The sequence below is a fragment of the Hippopotamus amphibius genome, chromosome 5, assembly GCF_030028045.1.
Source record: "Hippopotamus amphibius kiboko isolate mHipAmp2 chromosome 5, mHipAmp2.hap2, whole genome shotgun sequence".
NCBI classification, from domain to species: domain Eukaryota; kingdom Metazoa; phylum Chordata; class Mammalia; order Artiodactyla; family Hippopotamidae; genus Hippopotamus; species Hippopotamus amphibius.
Genome location: NC_080190.1, coordinates 33,972,479 through 33,994,154, shown reverse-complemented (window position 1 = coordinate 33,994,154; position 21,676 = coordinate 33,972,479). Strand labels below are relative to the sequence as shown.

The following is a 21,676-nucleotide window of genomic DNA, read 5'->3' as shown; positions in this document are numbered from 1 at the left end:
GGGAAGTGGGTGATGCTATAAAAGGGAAACCTCAGGAATCTCTGTGGTGATAAAAATGTTCTGCATTTTGGTGATATAAATATTCTAGTTTTGATATCATGCTATAGTTTTCAGGATGTTACCATTGATGGAAACTGGGTGAAGGGTATAGGAGATCTCTGTTTTGTCCTTATAACTGCAATGTGAATCTACAATTATTGCAAAATAAAAAGTTTAGTTAAGTTTAAGAAAAATGTTCTCCAAATGACGAAGGCTAAACACTAACTGGAAATGATGTAGAGGAGATTTTAGTACGTGATTTTTATGTAGGTGGGGAGAAAGGATGTAGGCTGATCCAGAAAAATTCTCCATGTCTGAGCTGCCCCAACCTGGTTACCCCAATGTTCACCGAATATTCAATTCTGAAAAACCCTATGTAGTCATTTTCAGAAGGGGAGCCTGGCCAGAATGCTCCCTAAGTTTCAAACTTCAAAAGCCTAGATGTTGGACCTAAAAAGAAACCAGAGGAGTAATTATGGGCACCAGGAGAAGAGGGAGGAACATGCAGACCCCAGAGCCAGTTCTCTGTGGGCTGCGGGCAAGTTTAATAAGAGGGGCAAGCAGCCACCTTCATGATGGAGTTTTCTTCTGACCTAGCTCCAGTGAGTCAGGGCTAATATAATCCCTCTGGTATCATCTGAACAAAGAACAATGAATGCATCCCTTTATTTCCACTGCACCTGCTTAGAAATCTGCTCATGAGCGTATGGGGGGATGGCCTGAGAACACAATTTGGAAGAGCTAGTATCTTGGGACTATTGTGGTGGTTATGGGAGCCAAACTGATTATCCTACAAAGAGGCTACCACTCCATCAGGAAGGTAATCAACTGTACTGGTTGGCTGAACTTAAGCTACAGTGCTGGGAAAGAAAGAAATTTACCCTAAGTTATAGCAAAATCTTCTCCATGACATTTGCCTATGCGCTTCCACCCTCCAGAGCCCCTAGTACTCAGAAGTGATGGGTACGGAGCTCCTCATGCATGCTGAAATCAGCAGTAGGTAACATTTACTGAGCACCACCAGAGGCCAGGCCCCACACTGGATATTTTTTGCATATCTCATTGAAATTTCTCAATAACCTGGTGGTCAGGTAGTTCGTATTATCTGCTTTATAGATGAAGAAATTGAGTCTCAGAGGTTATGTGGTTTGCCCAAGGTCCCACAGCCAGCAAGAGGCAGAGCTGGAATTCAAGCTCAGGCCCCTCTATCTATAAAGACTGCACCTTTAAGAAAGTATCAAGCAGTATCACATATATAATGAAATCCAGGTCCCAAATGACCAGAGCCCCTAAACTCAGTGGCATGAGGTCAGAGGGCAGGTGAAAGCTTCCTGTTGAACAGAGCAACATTTTCTCCACCCACTTGGTACACAGTAGGCATTTAATAAACAACTGTTAAGGTGAACTGACCTAGAGGCCTTCCCACTCAACCGTGTGTGTGTGTGTGTGTGTGTGTGTGTGTGTGTGTGTGTGTGTGCGCGCGTGCTGGAGGACAAGCGGCAGATGGCATCCCTTGCCTGCCTTCCCAGCTTAATTTGGAAATGGCAATGCTGTCTGTGTTCTTGTCTGATGGGGATGGGGCCCTGGGAAATCCTACAAGACAGGCAGCCACACACACACCAGGCTGCTCTGAAGTGCATGCGACAAAGAAACTCAGAATGCGCCCCAGGGACTCCGTGATGACCTCAGATGCAAAGTATGAAGTGAGCCAATTCTGGAACCTCAGCAAATTTCACAGACTAAACAGTGGGAGGTGAACGCTTACGACTTCTGCTGATGGAGCAGGCAATGTGACCCGGTTGCTGCTGGGTTTGCACGAGAATCTTCCTTCACTGATATGCACAAGTGGCTTCTAGGAATAGACCAGTAAGCAGAGACCCACGCACAGGGCATTTCATCTGCCAGGGGCTGCCAGTGTTCCCACTGTTTCTGGATTCATCCTCAAAGAGTTTGGGATGGAGCAGAAGCTGGGCCCCCTCTGCTGAGAAAATCTGGAAGGAGACTTGTGATAAAGACTCAGAGGCTGCTGTAGCCAAAAAGTCTGCAACAGGAGGGGACAGGAGCTGGAGGAAAGGCTTGCACAGTCTCCAGACAGTAGAGATTTAATTGTTTCAGATTGCAGGGAGGGAGTAGGCGGGGAGCATGAGAGAAGAAAGAAGATATTAATGAAAGAATAACGGCCAAGGCCACACTAAAAATACTTGCCACATATTTCTCCCAGTGCATAGCAGCCTTTCAATTAAGGGTGTGTCATTTCCTGGGTTATTAAATCCAGATCATGGAACATTCCACCCTGGGACAGTAAAAGAGGGTCACGTTCTCAGCCTCCCCCAGCACCAAAGCAGCAAAGAACGGGGATCCCGGCTCTGGGTGTTTCCACCACTCAACTCCCCACTGAGCTGCTTGAGAAAAAGCTTCCCTTCAGGAATGTCCATAGAAAGCTTAGGACGGCCCAGCACGGTGCACTTTCTCAGGTACCCCAAAGGCCCCCACAGTCAACTTAAAGGGCATCACCATCATCTCAAGCCAGCAGGGCCCGGCAGGACCCAGAACTGGAGGACGGAGAAGCATGAGTAGCCACTCTGCTTTGGTTACCATAATAAATGCCGGTGACCAACAACATCTTGCAAAGCCAAAGTCACACGGCAGAAAGTCTCCCCTACTAGGCCCTGTGAAGCTTAAAAGGAAATCGCAAGGCCCTCTCCGTGCTGGGCACAGGGCTCTGCATGCAGCAGGTGCCCAAAACATGTGTCTCTCTTTTCCAGGGGAGTAGGACTACGTGCACAGCATGATCAAAGGGCTCTCGAGAGGGTCCCCACAACAGCCCTTTCCAAACATTTAAGTGGTTTGGAACCTCTTGTGCCTTAACCTGCCCTAACTCGCATCTGCAGCAATGGGTTTGCCATTTAATCACCCTAACAGCCGGGCAGAGTCTTGTTAAAGGTGAGCTGTGGAGAAATTAAACAGCAAAATTGGCTTCAGAGCTAATATGACATCTATGGAAAAACCCAAATGAACTTTTTGGCCAACGCAATATATACAAAATTGTTTTATATATATATAAAAAATGGAATCACTTCGCTGTATACCTGAAACTAACATAAGATTGCAAATCAACTATACTTCAATTAAAACAACAACAACAACAACAAAACAAAACTGAGGGTTCCAAGCAGGAAAGATCATCCAACATCAGACAAGTCTGGACCATGTGGTATTTTCCAACAAGTCTGACTATCAGCAATATCTAAGAATCAAGGGATTTCCGATGAAAAGAAGCTTTCTGACTTCCGTTTCGGTGAAGTCAAACATCAGAAATGGGATGTTCCCAGGCCTGCGTGTGGCGTCTGGCTGGAGCCAAGGAGCGGCTGCCCCTCTGGGTGGGCGTGTGCTGTCCAGCTGCCACGGGCCACTCTGCTCCCCATCGTGTGCGCTCAGATCTCTGTCCTCGAGTCCTCATCTTCCCTGCCACCTTTGGGCACGTGAGGTGGCAACTTGTGACCTCGTCTATCCCATTTTCTACCACAGAGAACTGACCCCACCTCTTACTCTCCATCCTCAAACCCAGTTCTTTGCCATGGGCTGTGGCATTCCCCATGTTTCTGGATTCATTTTCAAAGCATTTGGCAGGGAGATGACCCTGGGTCCCCGCTGCTGGGAAGATGCAGAGGATCCTTTGGATAAAGACTCAGAGGCAGCTGTGTCCAAAGGCAACAGGCCTCCCCAGCCCTAAGCAAGACGCTTCCTTAGACCTGTCCACACTGGCCACCTGCAGCCCCTCCTCCTCCCTGGGCAAGCCCGCCTCTGCCTCAGATCTGAACCTTTTCCAAAGGACACACATTTGTATCTTCATGGACTTCTTTCTATTATTTCTGCTGCGCCACTTGAGGGGAAAATAGCAAACACTGCTTCACCAAAAACCGCATTCAAGTCCTCTTCCCCTGCTCAGATCAAATGGTGATCATAAGCAGAAAGCCCAAATGACACAAACTGAAGACTCTCCTGGGAAGCAGCAGGGCCGTCAGGGATGGGAAATGGTCACTTAGAAAAAGACAGTGACCACAGAAATCAGGACAATGATAACACAGGTCTCAGTGAATAACCAATTGTTGTGACAGACACAGTCCCGGCATCTTACAGGTTACTTCTTATTTTACAACAACCCTGCAAGGCAAGGTGGTATTACCCCCTTTTCAGAGATAAGGAAAATGAACACAGAAAGAACCATGCTGAAGTGGACATTTTTCTTCCTGGCCTAGTGGCTGAACCTTCTCCCCGCTGCCTGCATGAGCCTGTCCTGGTGTGAAAGCCTCTTCCAGGACCGGCCCAGAGCAGACTGCCTGGGCCTACTTACCCTCTGCCATTCGTCTCCTGCCCACTGGCTGCCGTCTTTGACTCCAAGGCATTGTTGAAGTTGGAGATGTTTTCAGAGGAGTAGAGGCCAGCTGGGTTGTTGTACTGGTTTGTGATGACCCTGGGGGCAGAGCTGGAGGCAGGTGAGGCCGTAAAGGGCATGGCACTCCGGTTGTGGGCGCTTCCGATGTGTAGGACCTCCTGCAGGCAGAGGTCAGAGGAGAAATCAAGGAGGTGTCCAATATGCCCCCCTCGAGGGACAGTGCAGGCTGAGTGCCAGGGAGAGGGAGGTGCTCCAATGAGCTACCATGGCCCTGGCTCAACGCCAAACGAGCTGAGGGGCTCTGACAAACCCACCAACAAGGGGCAAGACCCAGGACGCTGCAGACGCCAGGCGCACACGCAGGTTCAGCCACCAGCTCTGAATCTTGATTCTTCCCCAAGGCCCAGTGGAGCCTCATCTCCTGCTGGGTACCCCTCAGCAGGACACCCCTTGATGCTCTGGGCTGTCAGGATCCAAGTCAGAGCGGAAACACCCTTTTTCAGGGCACATTCCAGAGGGATTAAGTACCAAGAGGAGAGGTACCAGCATCACTGCAGCGCAAAGCAGGAGATGATAAAAGGTGGAGATAAATTCCCCAGAAAGGAGCAGTTTAGACAAGCAAGATAAGAGGGTTGTGGTGTCACCAGTGAAGCAGCTGCTGACGAGGCAGAGACGCCTCAGTGTGCTGGCAGAAGGGGGCTACGGGGAAGGACCCATCTGTTGTTTCTTGTGGGAGAAGGCCAAGGCTGATCCGATGGAAGGCTGGGGGATACCTGTTACAGGGTGGTACCCAGGGGAGCAGCAGGAGAGGCCGCTGAGCTCACTCCCCTCTTTCTGTAATTTGAGGAAGCACCCTCCACCTCCACACTGGACCGTCAAGACTGGGTGGATAATTACCAAAGCTACACCACCTCGGAGCTACTTTACAAACACCCCCAAAAGTTTTTAAACTAACATTCCTTGTTTTAAAACATCATGGCTTTTCTGATGACTCAGTTAGCAAGGGGCTTTCTGCCCGAGCGTTCTGGATCAACCCCTGCTCCCAGGCGAGAGCGTGCTCTGTGCAACCTACTAAACTCGATGTGTCTCCTATTTTCTGGGTTCCCCAGAAATCTTCCTGAACCCTGGACTCCTTGTTAACACCCAGGCCCACATCTGCTCTTCCTGTTTTTTTTTTTACTCTATCTTCACTAAACCTTCAAGTCTTTCACACGTTCTCAGAAAATGATGATGAAAGCCACCCGCTTAATTCACTGTGTACTGACTTAAAAGACAACACGAAACCGTGTTTACAATGATGCAGATGAGCTCCCTCTTCAACAAGTCGGAATCAGTGAGGTTTTACGGTATACGTTACTTTGAGCTGACTTTGTCCACGCTGGACAAAAGCTCCGCACACACAGCTTGTTCACCAAAGGGGAAGTATAATTAGCTAAGAAAACAACTTTAGCAGTAATCAAAGAATGGTTAAGAACGTTTTATAGCACAACTACCCCAAGGAATGAGAAGTGGTCATTAACGGCAGCAGACTTCCCAAGGGGTGGCCTGAGACTCTGGCCCCCGTCAGCGGCTGCCCCGCAGCAGCCTGGATCACAATTCTTTCCTCCTCCCTCCATCCCCACAGCAACTCCTAGGAGCATCTCAGGATGCTGAGCACCAGGGAAGAGCCCTCATATTTCTGTCTTGGCTCCGTCATTTTCCCTGTTGCTTCCTGCTCGGCTTCGGACAAGTTATACTTCTTTCTTAGCCATGGCACACAGCAGTCAACCAGTGTCATTCCCTTCTCCTTCCACAGAAACACATTTTCAGTTAGAATGGAAGTCAGTAGAAAATGCACGTTGGAAATTCCGATTTTTCACTTTATAGAGAATCTCTCAAGAATGTATCTGTTTTGTACATAAAAGGAGAATCCCTAACCCCATGTGAATACTGGTCTTACCAGAAGTCAGGCGGTTAATTCAGAGCCTGCCTTTTGGAAGGGATGATGTCATTGTTTGGGCTTTGTATTTATCAGTCTCCAAGGAAACTCAATAATGAGGAAATATAAACTAGGTGTGTAACTACACTGACCTCAGATAAGCTGGGGTGTGGGCTGGCCTTACATGAACGGACAGATCCTTTAATTATAGATGAACTCTGCTCTTACTTATTACTCTATTTTAGAATGACTGGAAGTGGACGATTTTGGAAAAATGAGAGGTGGGAAGTTTTTCATAAGAACAAAGAATTACTGGAATCAAAAGAAAGAGTCAAGTTAGATGTTAACGTGTTGGAGGTTTTTTTTTTTTTATCTTTAGAAAACTACCTTCAAAAGATTAATATAGGTACTCAGATTATATGCTTAAGATGGAAATTCAAGTATAAGACATATAAAAAGTATAACTAAAATTTAAGCATTGCCTTACTGAAGTGAAAGCTAGGATTTTACATAAGACCACATTAAAACAAAATCATTCCTTATATATTTTAAAACATATGAGGACTTACATTAAAACTTAACATTTATAGTAAATTTAATGAAGTAGCTCAGATCTCCCTAGGAAATTGGAATTTACTGTGGCATGTTTTAAATTAGTTTGCACAAGTGCCAGTTTATAGACTTAATGCCATTTCATGAACTTTCCTTAGAAGAGCTATACAGAATAATATGGTCATGTCAGTTTTGAAATGCCAGATGCAAAATGATCCTTAAAGTGACTTTGAGGACTAAGTATTATTTTTATTATATTAATGGGAAAAATTTTGTGTGACTGCATTTCTGACATTTTAATGAAAGACATCTGAGAAAATACCATGCACATACAACCAATCAATTACCCACATTAATGCACCCAGTGAGTTCGATTTCATACAAGTTTCTGTTTTAGGTATGAAAGGTAACTATATGCTATCTATTGCTATCTTTTGATTATATCTCAGTACACCATAAAAATGAAAGTGTCCCAAAGGTAGAAAAAAAAATTAAAGTTCAAATCTTCAGTTGGGGCTAAATGTATAACAATCACAAACCAGTCTAAAAGAAGTGTTCAAAAGCCATTATCGACTTACCTACTACCACACCACTAACAAGTCATTCATGTATCCAACAGCCACACTTTGTGGAAAGTAGGATATCAGGTGTGAGGAATTTTACAAAGATGTTCTAAACATTCTTCTTTACATTTTCTCCCCTTGTTTCTAAAGAGTACTCATTCATTGTAGGTAATTTAGAAGATGTAGTTAAGGAAGAAATACAGTCACTTATAATCTAACTATTATGTACAAATATGGGATCTCAGGACAGTCTCCCGTCCAGGAAATCCTATTTGGACAACAAATTGTGCACTGACTCCCTATCACATTTTGCAGTATGAACTATCACCTTATTTTAGTAATTTTAAGGTCTCACTGTAAGAAAACTAGAGATTTCCACCCTAAGTCTCTTGGAAACCAGGCAGTGGGACAGGATTGGGGTGGGGGGGCTGTCTATCTGGGTTTACTACCGCATTTCCCTGTAGTTTCTCTAGGCCTCAGGACCCACACTTCTTCTCACCCCTGACATGACTCATCCGTATCTGCAATCCGTAATGAGCTGAGTCAGTGTCTCTATTTTGCTGTGGTTCTGCCACCCTATTCTGCACAGGAAAGCTTCCACCCGCTTCCCGTATCCCTTTCCTACCCGCTGTGTCCAGCCCAGGCCCTGGCGTCACTGCCCTGGGGTTTTCCAGCCTTTTCCTCCCGCAGTTCCCTTATGGGAAGAATCGAACAAGAGCTAGGTCCCAGCAGCGTCAGCGGAGGGCCCTCCCTGCGGCCTATCCCCAGCCTCCAGGGCAGGAAGAACGGGAGTGTGCTGAGCTGTGTCAAAAGCGGAAAGGCCTCTGGGTGCTGAGAGCAAGGGCCGTGGTAAGCAAGTACTTACTTGGGGTTCGGAGGCTAAATTCATCTTGTATGGGTGTCGTTTCCCTTCCTCTGTCACCAGAGGAGACCAGATTTTCTGTTCAGATCTGCAACAGATTGACAAAGCTATTGTTTCATGCGTGCTAAATAAATTATATATACTAAAAACAAAGTGGGAGGGACTTCCTAGGTGGCGCAGTGGTTAAGAATCCACCTGCCAATGCAGGGGACACGGGCTCGAGCCCTGCCCCAGGAAGATCCCACGTGCCATGGAGCAACTAAGCCCATGTGCCACGACTATTGGGCCTGTGCTCTAGAGCCCATGAGCCACAACTATTGAGCCTATGTGCTGCAACTACTGAAGCCCACGTACCTAGAGCCCGTGCTCTGCAACAAGAGAAGCCACCACAATGAGGAGCCCACGCACCACAATGAAGAGTAGCCCCTGCTCGCAGCAGCTAGAAAAAGCCCGTGTGCAGCAATGAAGACCCAACACAGCCAATAAAAAAATAAGTCCAATAAATAAATAAATAAATTTATTAAGTAAAACAAAACAAAAAACAACAGAGTGGGAAAGTGTCCCCTCTTGCCCGACTACTAGCCTTGGAACTAGCACTCTGCCCGCCCCTGCCTTTCCCTCCATTTTGCTACAGTGTGATTTCCAGAAGCACCAACCTCATGACATCATGCCTGATGGCTGCACGTGCTCAGCCCTGAGGGGTTTCCCAAGCTGCTGTCACTCGTCCTCCCCCACCACGCCCCACACTACGCTCTGTGTCACTGGCCCAGCCACACCAGCCTCCTCCACGCTCCTGACCGCGCCTGATGCTGCCCCACCTCTGCTCAAGACAGAACAAGCTTCTCCATCTCATCCAGTGTTCTTGATCCGGACCAGATAACCAACTTGTTCTTGAAGTGTGTCTGAGCAAACAAAAGTGATGCCTCCTTTTCTGAGGTTGGACAGGATTTCTCTGTACCAATCACACAGCAACTCTCTCAGTCTCCTCTCAGTTTTCATTCGTGTAGCGTTTCTGCACTCTTATGGGTAAAGAATGTTTGTACTTATCCTTGTATTGTCAGAGTGCCTAGCACAGGGCCAGATATGTACAAGATGTAACTGTTCAGTGTGCTGGCAAATGGATCAAAAAATCAATCTATGAATGAAGGATAGGATTTGGACTGAGATAGAAATAGAGACGAGAATTGAGGGGTAAATGTGCTTTTGAGGGGATAGTAATAAATGGTACACCGCCCATGGGAGTAGGGCTCTGCAGTATACAAGATGGTTTTCATTTCATAATACCTCACAGTATGCAATTGATTTCACTGCCTCAAAATTTTGGTTAGTTGTGTTGGGTCCAATGAAAATGCAAATAGCTTAGAGAAAGATGCCCACACTATGAGAAACACTGTGAAAATCAGAGAGGAAAAACGAGCAGCCTGAAATTCCAATTCTACACACCTTCAGCCTGCCTACACTATACACGGCACCGACCTGGGGGTGTAGGGGATCCTGAAATAGGTAAGGTAGTCCCTGCGCACAAGCAGCTTCCAGTGGACCAGAAACGAGCGAGCATTTCCACGGGCCTCACCTGGCTACTGTGAGAGTCATGTTGTCTGTGCAGCCCTTGATTTTGTTCTGAGCTTCCAAGTGCGTCATATTGCTGGTATTTTCCCCATCGATGGCTGTGATTACATCTCCAATACATAAATTAGCCATAGCAGCCTTGCTTCCAGGAGTGACCTGGGAAAAAGGAGAGAGCAGGCTTAGTTACCATCTGTCTCCAAGGAAACCACTGAGTAAGTTACCACTGGGTTAAGGATTCACTGATGTGGATCAAAGCATTTAAAAAGAAAAGAAGGCTAAAATCATGTTTCAATAATAATGATCCTTTATAGTTATGTAATACATTATGGTTTACAACGAGTCCTTTTCTATATACCATCTCATCAGATCCTTACAATAACCTTGTGAGAAAGGAAGACAAATATCAGCCCTCATATTGGTCCCCATTTTAGAGACCAGGAAACTGAGGTTTAGAAAGATCTGTGACTTACCTGGGATCACCCAACCAGTATATTACTAGTCATCCAACTATCAATAGTATAATACAGAGCCAGGACTCAAACCCTAAAGCAGACCCAATGTTCTTCCCACTGTCTCCCGTTGCTTCCTTAAAATAAGTCACCAATAAACACACACACACACACACACACACTTAGAGAACATCATGTTCAGAAACACCCTATTTCTATAAAAATCTTAATAATGTTATTTATGAACAGAAAAAAGTTGTAACACTGCATACCAAACTGTCCACGGTATTACATTTCTGTAATGTTTTTGGTTTTTACAATAAGCTTGAATTATTTTTGTAATTGAAAAGAGCAACAAAGAATATTTTAAAATACCATAGTATAGGTTTATACTGGTTCATTTTCTCCCAGCTAGGAAGCTGACTATTAGGGTCAGCCCCTATAGGTAGCTGATTTTCTATAGGCCGACGCTTCTAAAACTAGTGGTTCCAAATTTATGGGCCACCAATGCTTGGGGGAAGCCAGCCAATGACTGCAATGGGTCATCAAATTCATCTGCCTACTGAGCATTAAACATGACCTGAATAAATATCAAGCCTCAGCGGAGATGTACAACTATCTTTCAAGTGAATACAGACACTGTTGTGACAAAGAAAGTACGAACTCATTTTGAAGCAGTACTAACCTCGGAGATGTTTTTTAGTATTAGATATTTTCCAAACCAAGGTATACTAAGAACAGGACCATCATCCCAAGGTCAGTCCATGACTCTGACATTAAAAGACCTTCCTTGATGGGATTAAAAGCCCTCCAGGAGTGAAGTACATCCAGGCTCCCAGCACCTACAGGGTTCCGGCCTCACCTTGGAGGAGGCGTTTGACTCCTGGGAGCCCAGTGAATAAGATCTTATGAACACTTGAGGGTCTCCAGAAGGCCAAACCACAGGTAAGAGGCCCTTCAAGGCACCAAATCAGGACATGAGGCTTATGCCCTGAGCCTCCATATCTGATGCCGTTTTCAGTAGCCATGGTTTCCAATCAGCCCTCTCCAAACTGAAAACACTGACCCTTCTCAGGTGGCTAGTGTGATGGCTGCTGTCATGGCCTTCCCCCCATCAGCGCCCTGTCCCCACAAAATAAGGGGTGGATGACTTGATCCTTGAAGTTCCTTCCGGTTCAGACAAGCTATGACTTTATCAGGCAAAACTCTCCTGGAATGTGGCAGGATGTGGAAACCAGTGCAGAGATCCTGACCTCCTAACCTTCCTTTCTGGCTTTCCCATCATCTGTTTACCAGAGATCTGGCCTTTAGAAAACGAAAACCCCCATCCAAGGTTTGGACCTTCTTCTCATGCAGCCACTAGGAAAAGACATTTTATACAGGCAAGTGTAGGCTGCCCTCTTTTCAGTCGACTTCGGGGAGTTAGGTCTGAGTCATCCAGTATGTGCAGGAAAAACAAATTCCTCTCATTTTCTGCCCGTCTTCCTGAGAGGACTGACCTGGTATGACGATGTATATTTCGCTTTTTCTAAAGAATAACACAGACCCCTTGTTTTAAAAATGGCCCTAAGCATCACTTTATTTGGGATTAGCCATGGTTCTGGGTTGGCGAACTCTTGTCTCCAAGGAGAGCAGCTGGAGTGAACTCAATTATCATGACCAACTCTCATGGTGTTAAAGAGAAGTCCCCTTGGATAAAATCCAAAATCATTAATGAGGTCCCTAAGGACCATGCCATTTGGCTACTAAGCTCTAGCTACAGGGGCCTTCCTTCTTTCCTGCCTCAGGGCCTTAGCACCTGCTGTAGCCACTACCTGATTAACTTCTTGGCTTAAATGCCCCTTCTCACAGAAGACTTTCCTGACCTCCAATCTAAGTTAGATCCCCTTATCAACCTTCCCCCCGCCCCCCTTCTGTCAATATTTTCATATACTCTCTTGTTCATGGCACTTGTCACATGAGGTTTGTAAATCTATTCTATGGGTTTGTTCACATAATGTTTGAGAGCCTACTAAATGGTAAGGTGTGTGAGAGCAGGATTTTGTCTGCCTTTTGTATTGTGGTATCCCCAGTGCCTAGCAGTGACTGGCACATAGTAGGTGCTCAACAAATATTTGTCCAATGAGTGACTGAATCCAGAATATCTAGTGTTGTTAAATATGTAAGCATGCTGCTTCATGTCATCCTTAAAAAAATTAAAATAAAAACTATTTCAAAGGAATCAAATAATCATTTTCCCCAGCATCGCTATGCTGGAATTTGACCACTCACAAAACTAAAATGATGAGATGGGGGCGGGGGGGGGGGGCAAAAAGCTTGAGAAAATGTACATAGAAACTGCCTTTTACGTTCATGTGCTCAGCTGCTAAGAACTCTGGAATTTCCAGCATTTGGTTCAAACTGTCTTAGAGGTGAAGCATTTCTGCTAAGTACATCCCGACAGATCCTGGACAAGCTAGAACCAGTCTTAAGAGCCCTGAGTCTGAGTAATCAAGGCCTGGCCATCCTGTCTTTTGGTCTGATTTTTTTTTTTTTTAACGCCAAATTAATGGGGGGCCAAAGGAAATCTCAGAAAGTTATAAGACAACATCATCAGGTGGGACTCGGATGGGATCACGCGTAAAGTTCACATTCTTTTATGAGCTATCTATTTTGGGGGGCGAATTGGATTTAAACCAATTATGGGATTTGCCTTTTACAAAGCTCTTTCACATACATTCTCCTACTTGAGATAATAATGATCATGATCTAACCACCAAAATTATATAAGATAATTTTACAGATGAGGACACTGAAACTCAGAAAAGCTGTGACTGACTCAAGTTCATGCAGTGAAAGGCTGGAGCCTGAACTTGAAACCAGATCCCCTCATTCCAAATTCCATTCCCTTTCTGCTTTACCGCAGTGCCACAAGCAGAGGCTCCAAACCCAAATGTCAGAGCCAAAGAGAAATCCAGCATTGAGGAGACTCATCTATTGTAGCCCTCAGCACAGGGAACTGGAGTTTGTGATACAAACTCCAGTTCCCTGTAACACGTCCCCTTATAAAATACTCAAGTCAGAACCGAAAAGCCCTCAGGAGTGAAGGTCTGTGTCTCCAACTCTGGTTAGTTCCTGTCTTGAATGGAGGACCCCAATCCTTACTACACACTGTTTGTTATAATCACAGCAATATTCATCAGTTAATGAGTGCTAATTAACGTGTCAAACACAGTTTAAGTGTTTGGCAAGGGTTAATTTACCAATCCTCCTGAGATGCTATGGGCAGCCAACATTATTTGCATCATCACAGAAGAGGAAGTGGAGGAACAGGGGTTAAGTCATTTGCCTGAGGTTACACAGCTGGTGAGTGGCAGGCTGTGGGGCTCGGAGGTCTGTCCACTTAACCCAGTATGCCACACCGTCTATTCTAATTTCCTCCTGACCATCAAATTCCATCAGAGCCGGCTCATAATGGAATCAGCTTCAATTTCTAAAAAAGAAGTCCTACACTGTCCTCTTTAGACAGGCCCATTAATTAGCTCAATGGACATCCTCAAAAACTCTCTTCCAGCTTTCTTCCCTGGAGACCATACAACTCCATCATGCAACTCTCGCTGCCTGAGAATAAATGGGGTTAGGCACAATTTCCATTAATGAAAAATCTGCCATTTTCTGCAGAATTCACTCATGTCTCTCTCACCCTTTGCCCCGCCAGGCAGACCCTTTGCTCAGAGGCCAATCTGTACATCCACCCTATAGTGCATCATTGAAGCCTGTGCACTGCCCTCGGACTTCCAAGCCCAAAAGAAGGTTCTTAGAATTTCACCTCTAAATGGTGCAGAATAGGACTGTGATGTAGCACTACCACCTTTTCTTTGAGTTACATCTAAATAACGAAATACTGCTGTTATGCAAAACTGGATGCATATCCCCAGGCCATGGCAAGCGAACAGGTGACTTTCTTCCTCCACATTATGTCACACACTTATTTCATCCCTCCTGTTACCTCCTTCTTTCTCTCATTCACTCACTCATCAGACAGACACTCCTTAAGTACATTCTGAAAGACAGTGTAGCTTATTAAGATGTGGCTCCTGAAGTCAGATGACCAGGGTTCAAGTCCTGTCTCGCGTGCTTGTGAGCCAAGTACCCTTGAGTGTGATATTTCACCTCTGTGTGCCTCACTCTTTTCACCTATGAAACAGGGGTGATAACAGTCCTGGCATCAGAAGACTATTGTGAGGATTACATGAAATGATGCAGGCAGAGCACACTGTCAAGTTCACAATCTCCTGGGGGAGACAGGTGTGTACAACATCTGATGCTGGAAACAAGTAAAGAGGCAATGGGAGCCTAAAGGTGGAATCAGGGAAGACTCCCTGGAGGAGGCATTGCTTAACACTGCAAAGGCACTACAGGAGGCAGAAAAGAGCATGCCAGCTTACAGGAACAGCAGGTGGACTGGCATTGATAAAACACAGGAAGCGAAGGGAGAGGAAGGGGAGGAGTCTGGAGATGTAAAAACAGACCAGGCTATAAGAGTTCTGCTATTTTCTTTTTAACAAGACTATACTTTATCTGGGAAACAATGGGGAACAACAAAGGAATTTAAACATAGCCTCTGACTCAACTGCCTAGTGACTGCCAAGAAAACAACCACTGAGCCCTAGTTCTGCTGAGATCAAGGTGACTGCCTTTGACAGATCTTCCCTAATGGCAGTTGAGAAGCAGACCCACTCAATGGGTCACCATTCAGCCTCTAGGACAGCCATTCTGAGGCTGGCTTCCTCTAGAGGGCTTATCTGAAGGCATTTCCACTTAAAATTACGTGTTCTATTGACAGCTAGATTGGGTTCCTTTAACTCCCGAGGCTCAAGATTGAAAGCTGGAGGCCCATGAAATGAATCCAGCCTACAATCTTGGCTTTTTAAAATTTAAATTACTCTGCCCCCTTTAGCTGAGGCAGACACTCTCCATTTAGTCAGTCCTCACCATGCTCTACTGCCCCCAACACAGAAACCTGAGACCAGCTACCATTTATCATCATCCTTGCAGCTACTAATTTAATTTTTCCAATACCTCACCCTCGAGTCAAAACTCTTTATGTTGTCTCCTAACCCCTGCATGCAAATGTGCTTGTGATCACTGGCTTAGTTAAAAAATTATATGTAGAAATGTGTCATGACTAGGACTACAAGACACCCAGGACGGTAACGCATTTTGCCAGCTTAATTATCAACAGCACCTCATTTCATTCTCAACAGGGTTCTAGCCTGGATGATACATCATATTGCTACTCCTTTGACAGAGATGGAGGTTTCAACAAAATACGTGTCGAACAGTTTAAACAGTTCTGATGGAGTGTGCCCCTCCCACCCCCTGGGAAAAATTGTCCCTACTCAATAGGTTCTCTGACTTTCACCTGTGGACAGGAATACAGGTCAATTTCCTAAATGTTCACAGAACATTGTTAACCTCGACCCTTGGAATTGGCATCTAAACTTCAGACCAGGAATTGACCCAGCTCACCAATAACACAGAGGGAAACTCTGACATTGGCAAAGATGAGGCAATGGTTCCCAAACAAGTTGGTTATCAGATCCTCTCGGGTTTTAAAAATACAAATAGATCTCTGCATCCCACTTCCGATCTACTGAATAGGGTGTACACTGTGGGCCCCAGGAATCTTTATTTTATAAAACTTCCCAGAAAATTCTGATGCTCACTAGGTTTGGGAACATCAAGGGAAATGTTTACAAGCCTTTCCCCCAAAAGCTCTCTCCCGAATGAAGTTAACCAGGTAAACAAAAAATACTTAGAACCTAAAATCTCAGCTCCTCCAGAGACAACTTCAAGGCTTACATTCTATTAAAATACATAGAAGGCCCTTAAAAGAAATATCCAGGGACTTCCCTGGCGGTCCAGTGGTTAAGACTCTGCACTTCCACTGCAGGGGGTGTGGGTTCTATCCTGGGTCAGAACTAAGAATCCGCATGCCATGGGGCAAGGCCAACAACAACAACAAAACAAAAACAAAAACATCTATTAGCATATATTTTCCTATCTCTTACCAAAACAAAGAAAAAAAAATCCCCTACGCTATTGGTCAACATCCTTGAATGCAAGTGGGGTACTGTAGAAGTTATTTCATTCCAGAGACCTAAATAACTTAACATGGTTCTTATTTTGCCTCAGCCAGAAAACTCACAGCTAAATGTAGTATGCAATTACAGAAACCACCTGATTTAAAGGTCCTGGCACATCTCTTTCTTCTTCTATGTTCCTATATTTTGTTATATCTCATGCTGTGTGTTCTTGTGTTTGAAATTTTGTAGCTATGTATTTTGGTTTTGTAAATCACCTTACAAGTTGGGTGTATTAATTAAGTATTAAATAATGATAGCTTAGCATTTTTAACATTATACAAACAAGACTGGAATAAAGAAATTTGGAATCCAAGTTCAATCTCAGTGCCATGTACCTTTAGGGACAACCTCCTTTGAACTCATGGCTGTGTCAAAGTATTTAGGTATAAATTCAAGACTCTGAGCTGGGTGACAAAGCAGAGCCCCACCCCGCAGAATGCCAGTCAGATGTGGAATGTGCACTCTCCTTAGTCAGACCTCTGACTCAATTTGTTTGTGGGCCCAGGTTATGCACAGACTTTGAAGCCACATTATAGCCACAGAAGCTGTATGAGCTTATGCAGTTGGCCAGAAAACCCCAAGAATGTTTCAAAATGTTCTTGGTTACTCTCTAACCATTTTCCTAAGAAAAGGAGGCAACAGAACAGTTCAGGTCCCTGTAGGTGAGTTGTGCCTTATTCCAGCTTCGCTTCATGCTCAGCTCAAAAGGAAGCTGTTAATGCTACGGGGTGGCCAAAAAGCCTTATTGCTCTCTTAGCCTCAACGACCAACCATCATTTCTCAGGCAGGAATATAATCAAAAAGCAGACAACAAAGTAGAACACTCTGATTGATCAAGAAGTCATCAGTCTCTCAAAAGTCTCTCAAAAGTCCCCATACAAGCCCCAGCGAAGCCCAAGTGCTTTTGAACAGCCCCAGCCACAACCACCCATAACCCAAATGCTAACCATTCACTAAACACATAACCTTGGGCAGTTATACTCTCTGTTGCTTCAGTTTCTTCATTTATCAAATAAAACTTATAATAGGATCAACCTCATTCGTTGTTGGATTAAGTGAGATTGCATTTGTAGAGTTTACAACAATGTCTGGCCCATAATAAGCACTCATACACAGTAGCTACCATTAATATTTTTTTAACAGTACCACTGTATCCCGACACCTTCTGCGTTAGCCATAGTGCTAAGCTCTCTCTATACAGCACCTTAATCCTCACCACAACCTTTGAAGACAAGTACTATGATTCCTGTTTTACAAACGAGAGCACTGAGATTTCAGAGACTAATCTTGCTGGAGGACACACGGCTAATATAGGGACAAGACAAGGTCTGAACCCAGATCAGGCTGATACCGAGACTTCATTTTCCCACAATATCAAAATGGCGTTAACTTTTGATTTGCCACATTAAAAATAAGGCAGAAAGTACAAAGCAATGACATCCACATAGTTCACCATAACATGTTTTTTGTTTTTTTTTAGTTCTTTATTGGAATATAATTGCTTTACACTGTTGTGACACTTTTTGCTGTACAACAAACTGAATCAGCTGTATTTATACATATACCCCCATATCCCCGCCCTCCCGTGACTCCCTCCCACCCTCCCTGTCCTGGTCCTCTGAGGCATCTCCCATCAAGTTGCTCTCCTTTTGTTATACAGCAACTTCCCACTAGCTATCTATTTTACAGTTGGTAGTGTAAATATATCTATGCTACTCTCTCACTTCATCCCAGCTTCCCCTTCACCCTCCACCCCAGCCCTGTGTCCTCAAGTCCATTCTCTACTTCTGTGTCTCCACTCTTGCCTGTCACTGGGTTCATCAGTAACATTTCTTCAGATTCCATATATATGTGTTAGCATACGGTATTTGTTTTTCTCTTTCTGGCTTACTTCACTCTGTGTGACAGACTCTAGGTCTATCCACCTCATGACATATAGTTCAATTTCATTCCTTTTTATGGCTGAGTAATATTCCATTGTATCTATGTGCCACATCTTCTTTATCCATTCATCTGTTGATGGGCATTTAGGTTGCTTCCATGTCCTGGCTATTGTAAACAGTGCTGCAAGGAACATTATGGTACATGTTTCTTTTTGGATTATGGTTTTCTCTGGGTATATGCCCAGGAGTGGGATTACTGGGTCATATGGTAGTTCCATTTTTAGTTTTTTAAGGAATCTCCAAACTGTTTTCCATAGTGGCTGTACCAATTTACATTCCCACCAACAGTGAAGGAGAGTTTCCTTTTCTCCACTCCCTCTCCAGCATTTATTGTTTCTAGATTTTTTGATGATGGCCATTCTGACCAGTGTGAGGTGATACCTCATTGTGGCTTTGATTTGCATTTCTCTAATGATTAGTGATGTTGAGCATCTTTTCATGTGTTTGTTAGCCATCTGCATGTCTTCTGTGGAGAAATGTCTATTTAGGTCTTCTGCCCATTTGTGGATTGGGTTATTTGCTTTTTTGGTATTAAGCTGCATGAGCTGCCTGTGTATTTTGGAGATTAATCCTTCGCCCGTTTCTTCATTGGCAAATATTTTCTCCCATTCTGAGGGTTGTCTTCTTGTTTATGGTTTCCTTCGCTGTGCAAAAGCTTTTAAGTTTCATTGGGTCCCATTTGTTTATTTTTTATTTTATTTCCATTATTCTAGGAGGTGGGTCAAAAAGGATCTTGCTTTGATGTATGTCATAGAGTGTTCTGCCTATGTTTTCCTCTAGGAGTTTTATAGTGTCTGGCCTTACATTTAGCTCTTTAATCCATTTTGAGTTTATTTTTATGTACAGTGTTAGGAAGTGTTCTAGTTTCATTCTTTTACATGCAGCTGTCTGATTTTCCCAGCACCACCTATTGAAGAGGCTGTCTTTTTTCCATTGTATATTCTTGCCTCCTTTGTCAAAGATAAGGTGCCCATATTGCGTGGGTTTACCTCTGGGCTCTCTATTCTGTTCCACTGATGTATATGTCTGTTTTTGTGCCAGTACCATACTGTCTTGATCACTGTAGCCTTGTAGTATAGTTTGAAGTCAGGAAGCCTGATTCCTCCAGCTCTGTCTTTCCTTCTCAAGATTGCCTTGGCTATTCGGGGTCTTTTGTGTTTCCATATACATCATAAAATTTCTTGTTCTAGTTCTGTGAAAAATGCCAATGGTAATTTAATAGGGATTGCGTTGAATCTATAAATTGCTTTGGGTAGTATAGTGACTTTCACAATATTGATTCTTCCAATCCAAGAACATGGTATGTCCCTCCATCTGTTTGTATGTCTTTGATTTCTTTCATCAGTGTCTTATAGTTTTCTGCACACAGGTCTTTTGCCTCCTTAGGCAGGATTATTCCTAGGTATTTTATTCCTTTTGTTGCAGTGGTAAATGGGAGTGTTTCCTTAATTTCTCTTTCTGCTTTTTCGTTGTTAGTGTATAGAATGCAAGAGATTTCTGCACATTAATTTTGTATCCTGCTACTTTACTAAATTCATCAATTAGTGCTAGCAGTTTTCTGGTAGCATCTTTAGGGTTTTCTATGTGTAATATCATGTCATCTGCAAAGACTGACAATTTTACTTCTTCTCTTCCAATTTGGATTCCTTTTATTTTGTTTTCTTCAATCTACACAAATCAATCAATGTGACAGGACTTCCTAGGTGGTGCAGTGGTTAAGAATCCGCCTGCCACTGCAGGGGACACAGGTTCAATCCCTGGGCCAGGAAGATCCCACATGCCGTAGAGCAACTAAGCCTGTGTGCCACAACTATTGAGCCTGCGCGCTAGAGCCCGTGAGCCACAACTACTGAGCCTGTGTGCTACAACTACCGAAGCCTATGCACCTACAGCCCATGCTCCACAACAAGAGAAGCCACAGCAATAAGAAGCCCACACACCATAATGAAGAGTAGCCCCTGCTCACTGCAACTATAGAAAGCCCGTGTGCAGCAACGAAGTCCCAATACAGCCAATAAATAAATAAATTTTAAAAAAGACAATAGCAGAGTCAACATTTAAGAAAAAAATCAATGTGATACATCATATCAACAAATTGAAGGATAAAAACCATATGATAATCTCAATAGATGCAGTAAAAGCTTTTGACAAAATTCACCATCCACTTATGATAAAAACTCTCCAGAAAATGGGCATAGAAGGAAATTACCCTAACATAATAAAAGCCATATATGACAAATCAACAGCCAACATCATTCTAAATGGTGAAAAACTGAAAGCATTCCCTCTAAGAACAGGAACAAGACACTCTCACCACTATTATTCCACATAGTTTTGGAAGTTTTAGCCACAGCAATCAGAGAAGAAAACGAAATAAAAGGTAATTTAATTTTAAAAATGTTACATGAATGGAAAAAAGGCTCAAAAGTTTTGCAGCAAACTGTTAAACAGTGTTTACCTCTGAGAAGTAAGATTGGGGAAAGGTGTGGGAAGGCTTTTTTCTTGGGCTGTCCACATTTTTATATTATTTGATCTTTTATAATAAGCACGAGGGTTGTCACGTAAGCTTTTTATTGAGGCATAACACACATACAGAAAAGGACACAGACTGTAAATAAACATCTGGATGGATTCTCACAAAGAAAGTGCATGCAAGGAATCAGCACCAAATAAAGAAACAGAACATTACCTGAACTTCCAAAGGCCACTCGTGCCTCCTTCCCATCCTAACCTCCTGGCCAAGGTTACCGTGATCCCGACTTTCAACACTATAGATTAATTTTGCCTGATTAATCTCACATAACTGCAATGACATGGTATTTACACTTTATGTCTGGCTTCTTTCTCTCAATGTATGTCTGTCTCAACGTATGTCTGTCCGTCTGATCCTTGTCATTGTGCATGGCTGTAATTCCTTCATTCTCATGGTTGCAGTGTTTCATATTATTTATATGTTTATATTTATATACACCACCATTTATTTCTCCATTCCACTGTTGTTAGACATTCGAATTGTTCCGAGTTTGGGGTTATTGTGAATAGTGCTGCTTTGAGGATTCTTGACATGTCTTTTGGTGCCACGCGGACATTTCCATTGAGCGGTTGACTAGGAGAATTGTTGGGTCATAGGGTCTGATCATGTTCAGCTGTAGAAGTATAAGTATTTTTTTTAATAATTTTTTTTAAAGAAATGACTGTAAATCGTTGCTGTGTCACCTGAATTTTATCTGTCTGTATGCATTCGACATCTTTATCCC

At 43.8% G+C, this 21,676-nt stretch overlaps 1 protein-coding gene across 1 annotated transcript in view; it reads right to left on the bottom strand.

Annotated features, from left to right (window-relative positions):
- PDLIM1 (PDZ and LIM domain 1) overlaps window positions 1–21,676 on the bottom strand; it is a 48,060-nt gene that overhangs the window by 19,954 nt on the left and 6,430 nt on the right. Inside the window, exons 2-4 of the mRNA XM_057734742.1 lie at window positions 9,904–10,055; window positions 8,334–8,418; window positions 4,394–4,593 (exon numbers count right to left, since the gene is read on the bottom strand). Of these exons, the coding sequence (XP_057590725.1) occupies window positions 4,394–4,593; window positions 8,334–8,418; window positions 9,904–10,055 (437 nt within the window). The remainder of the gene's footprint in view (window positions 1–4,393; window positions 4,594–8,333; window positions 8,419–9,903; window positions 10,056–21,676) is intronic.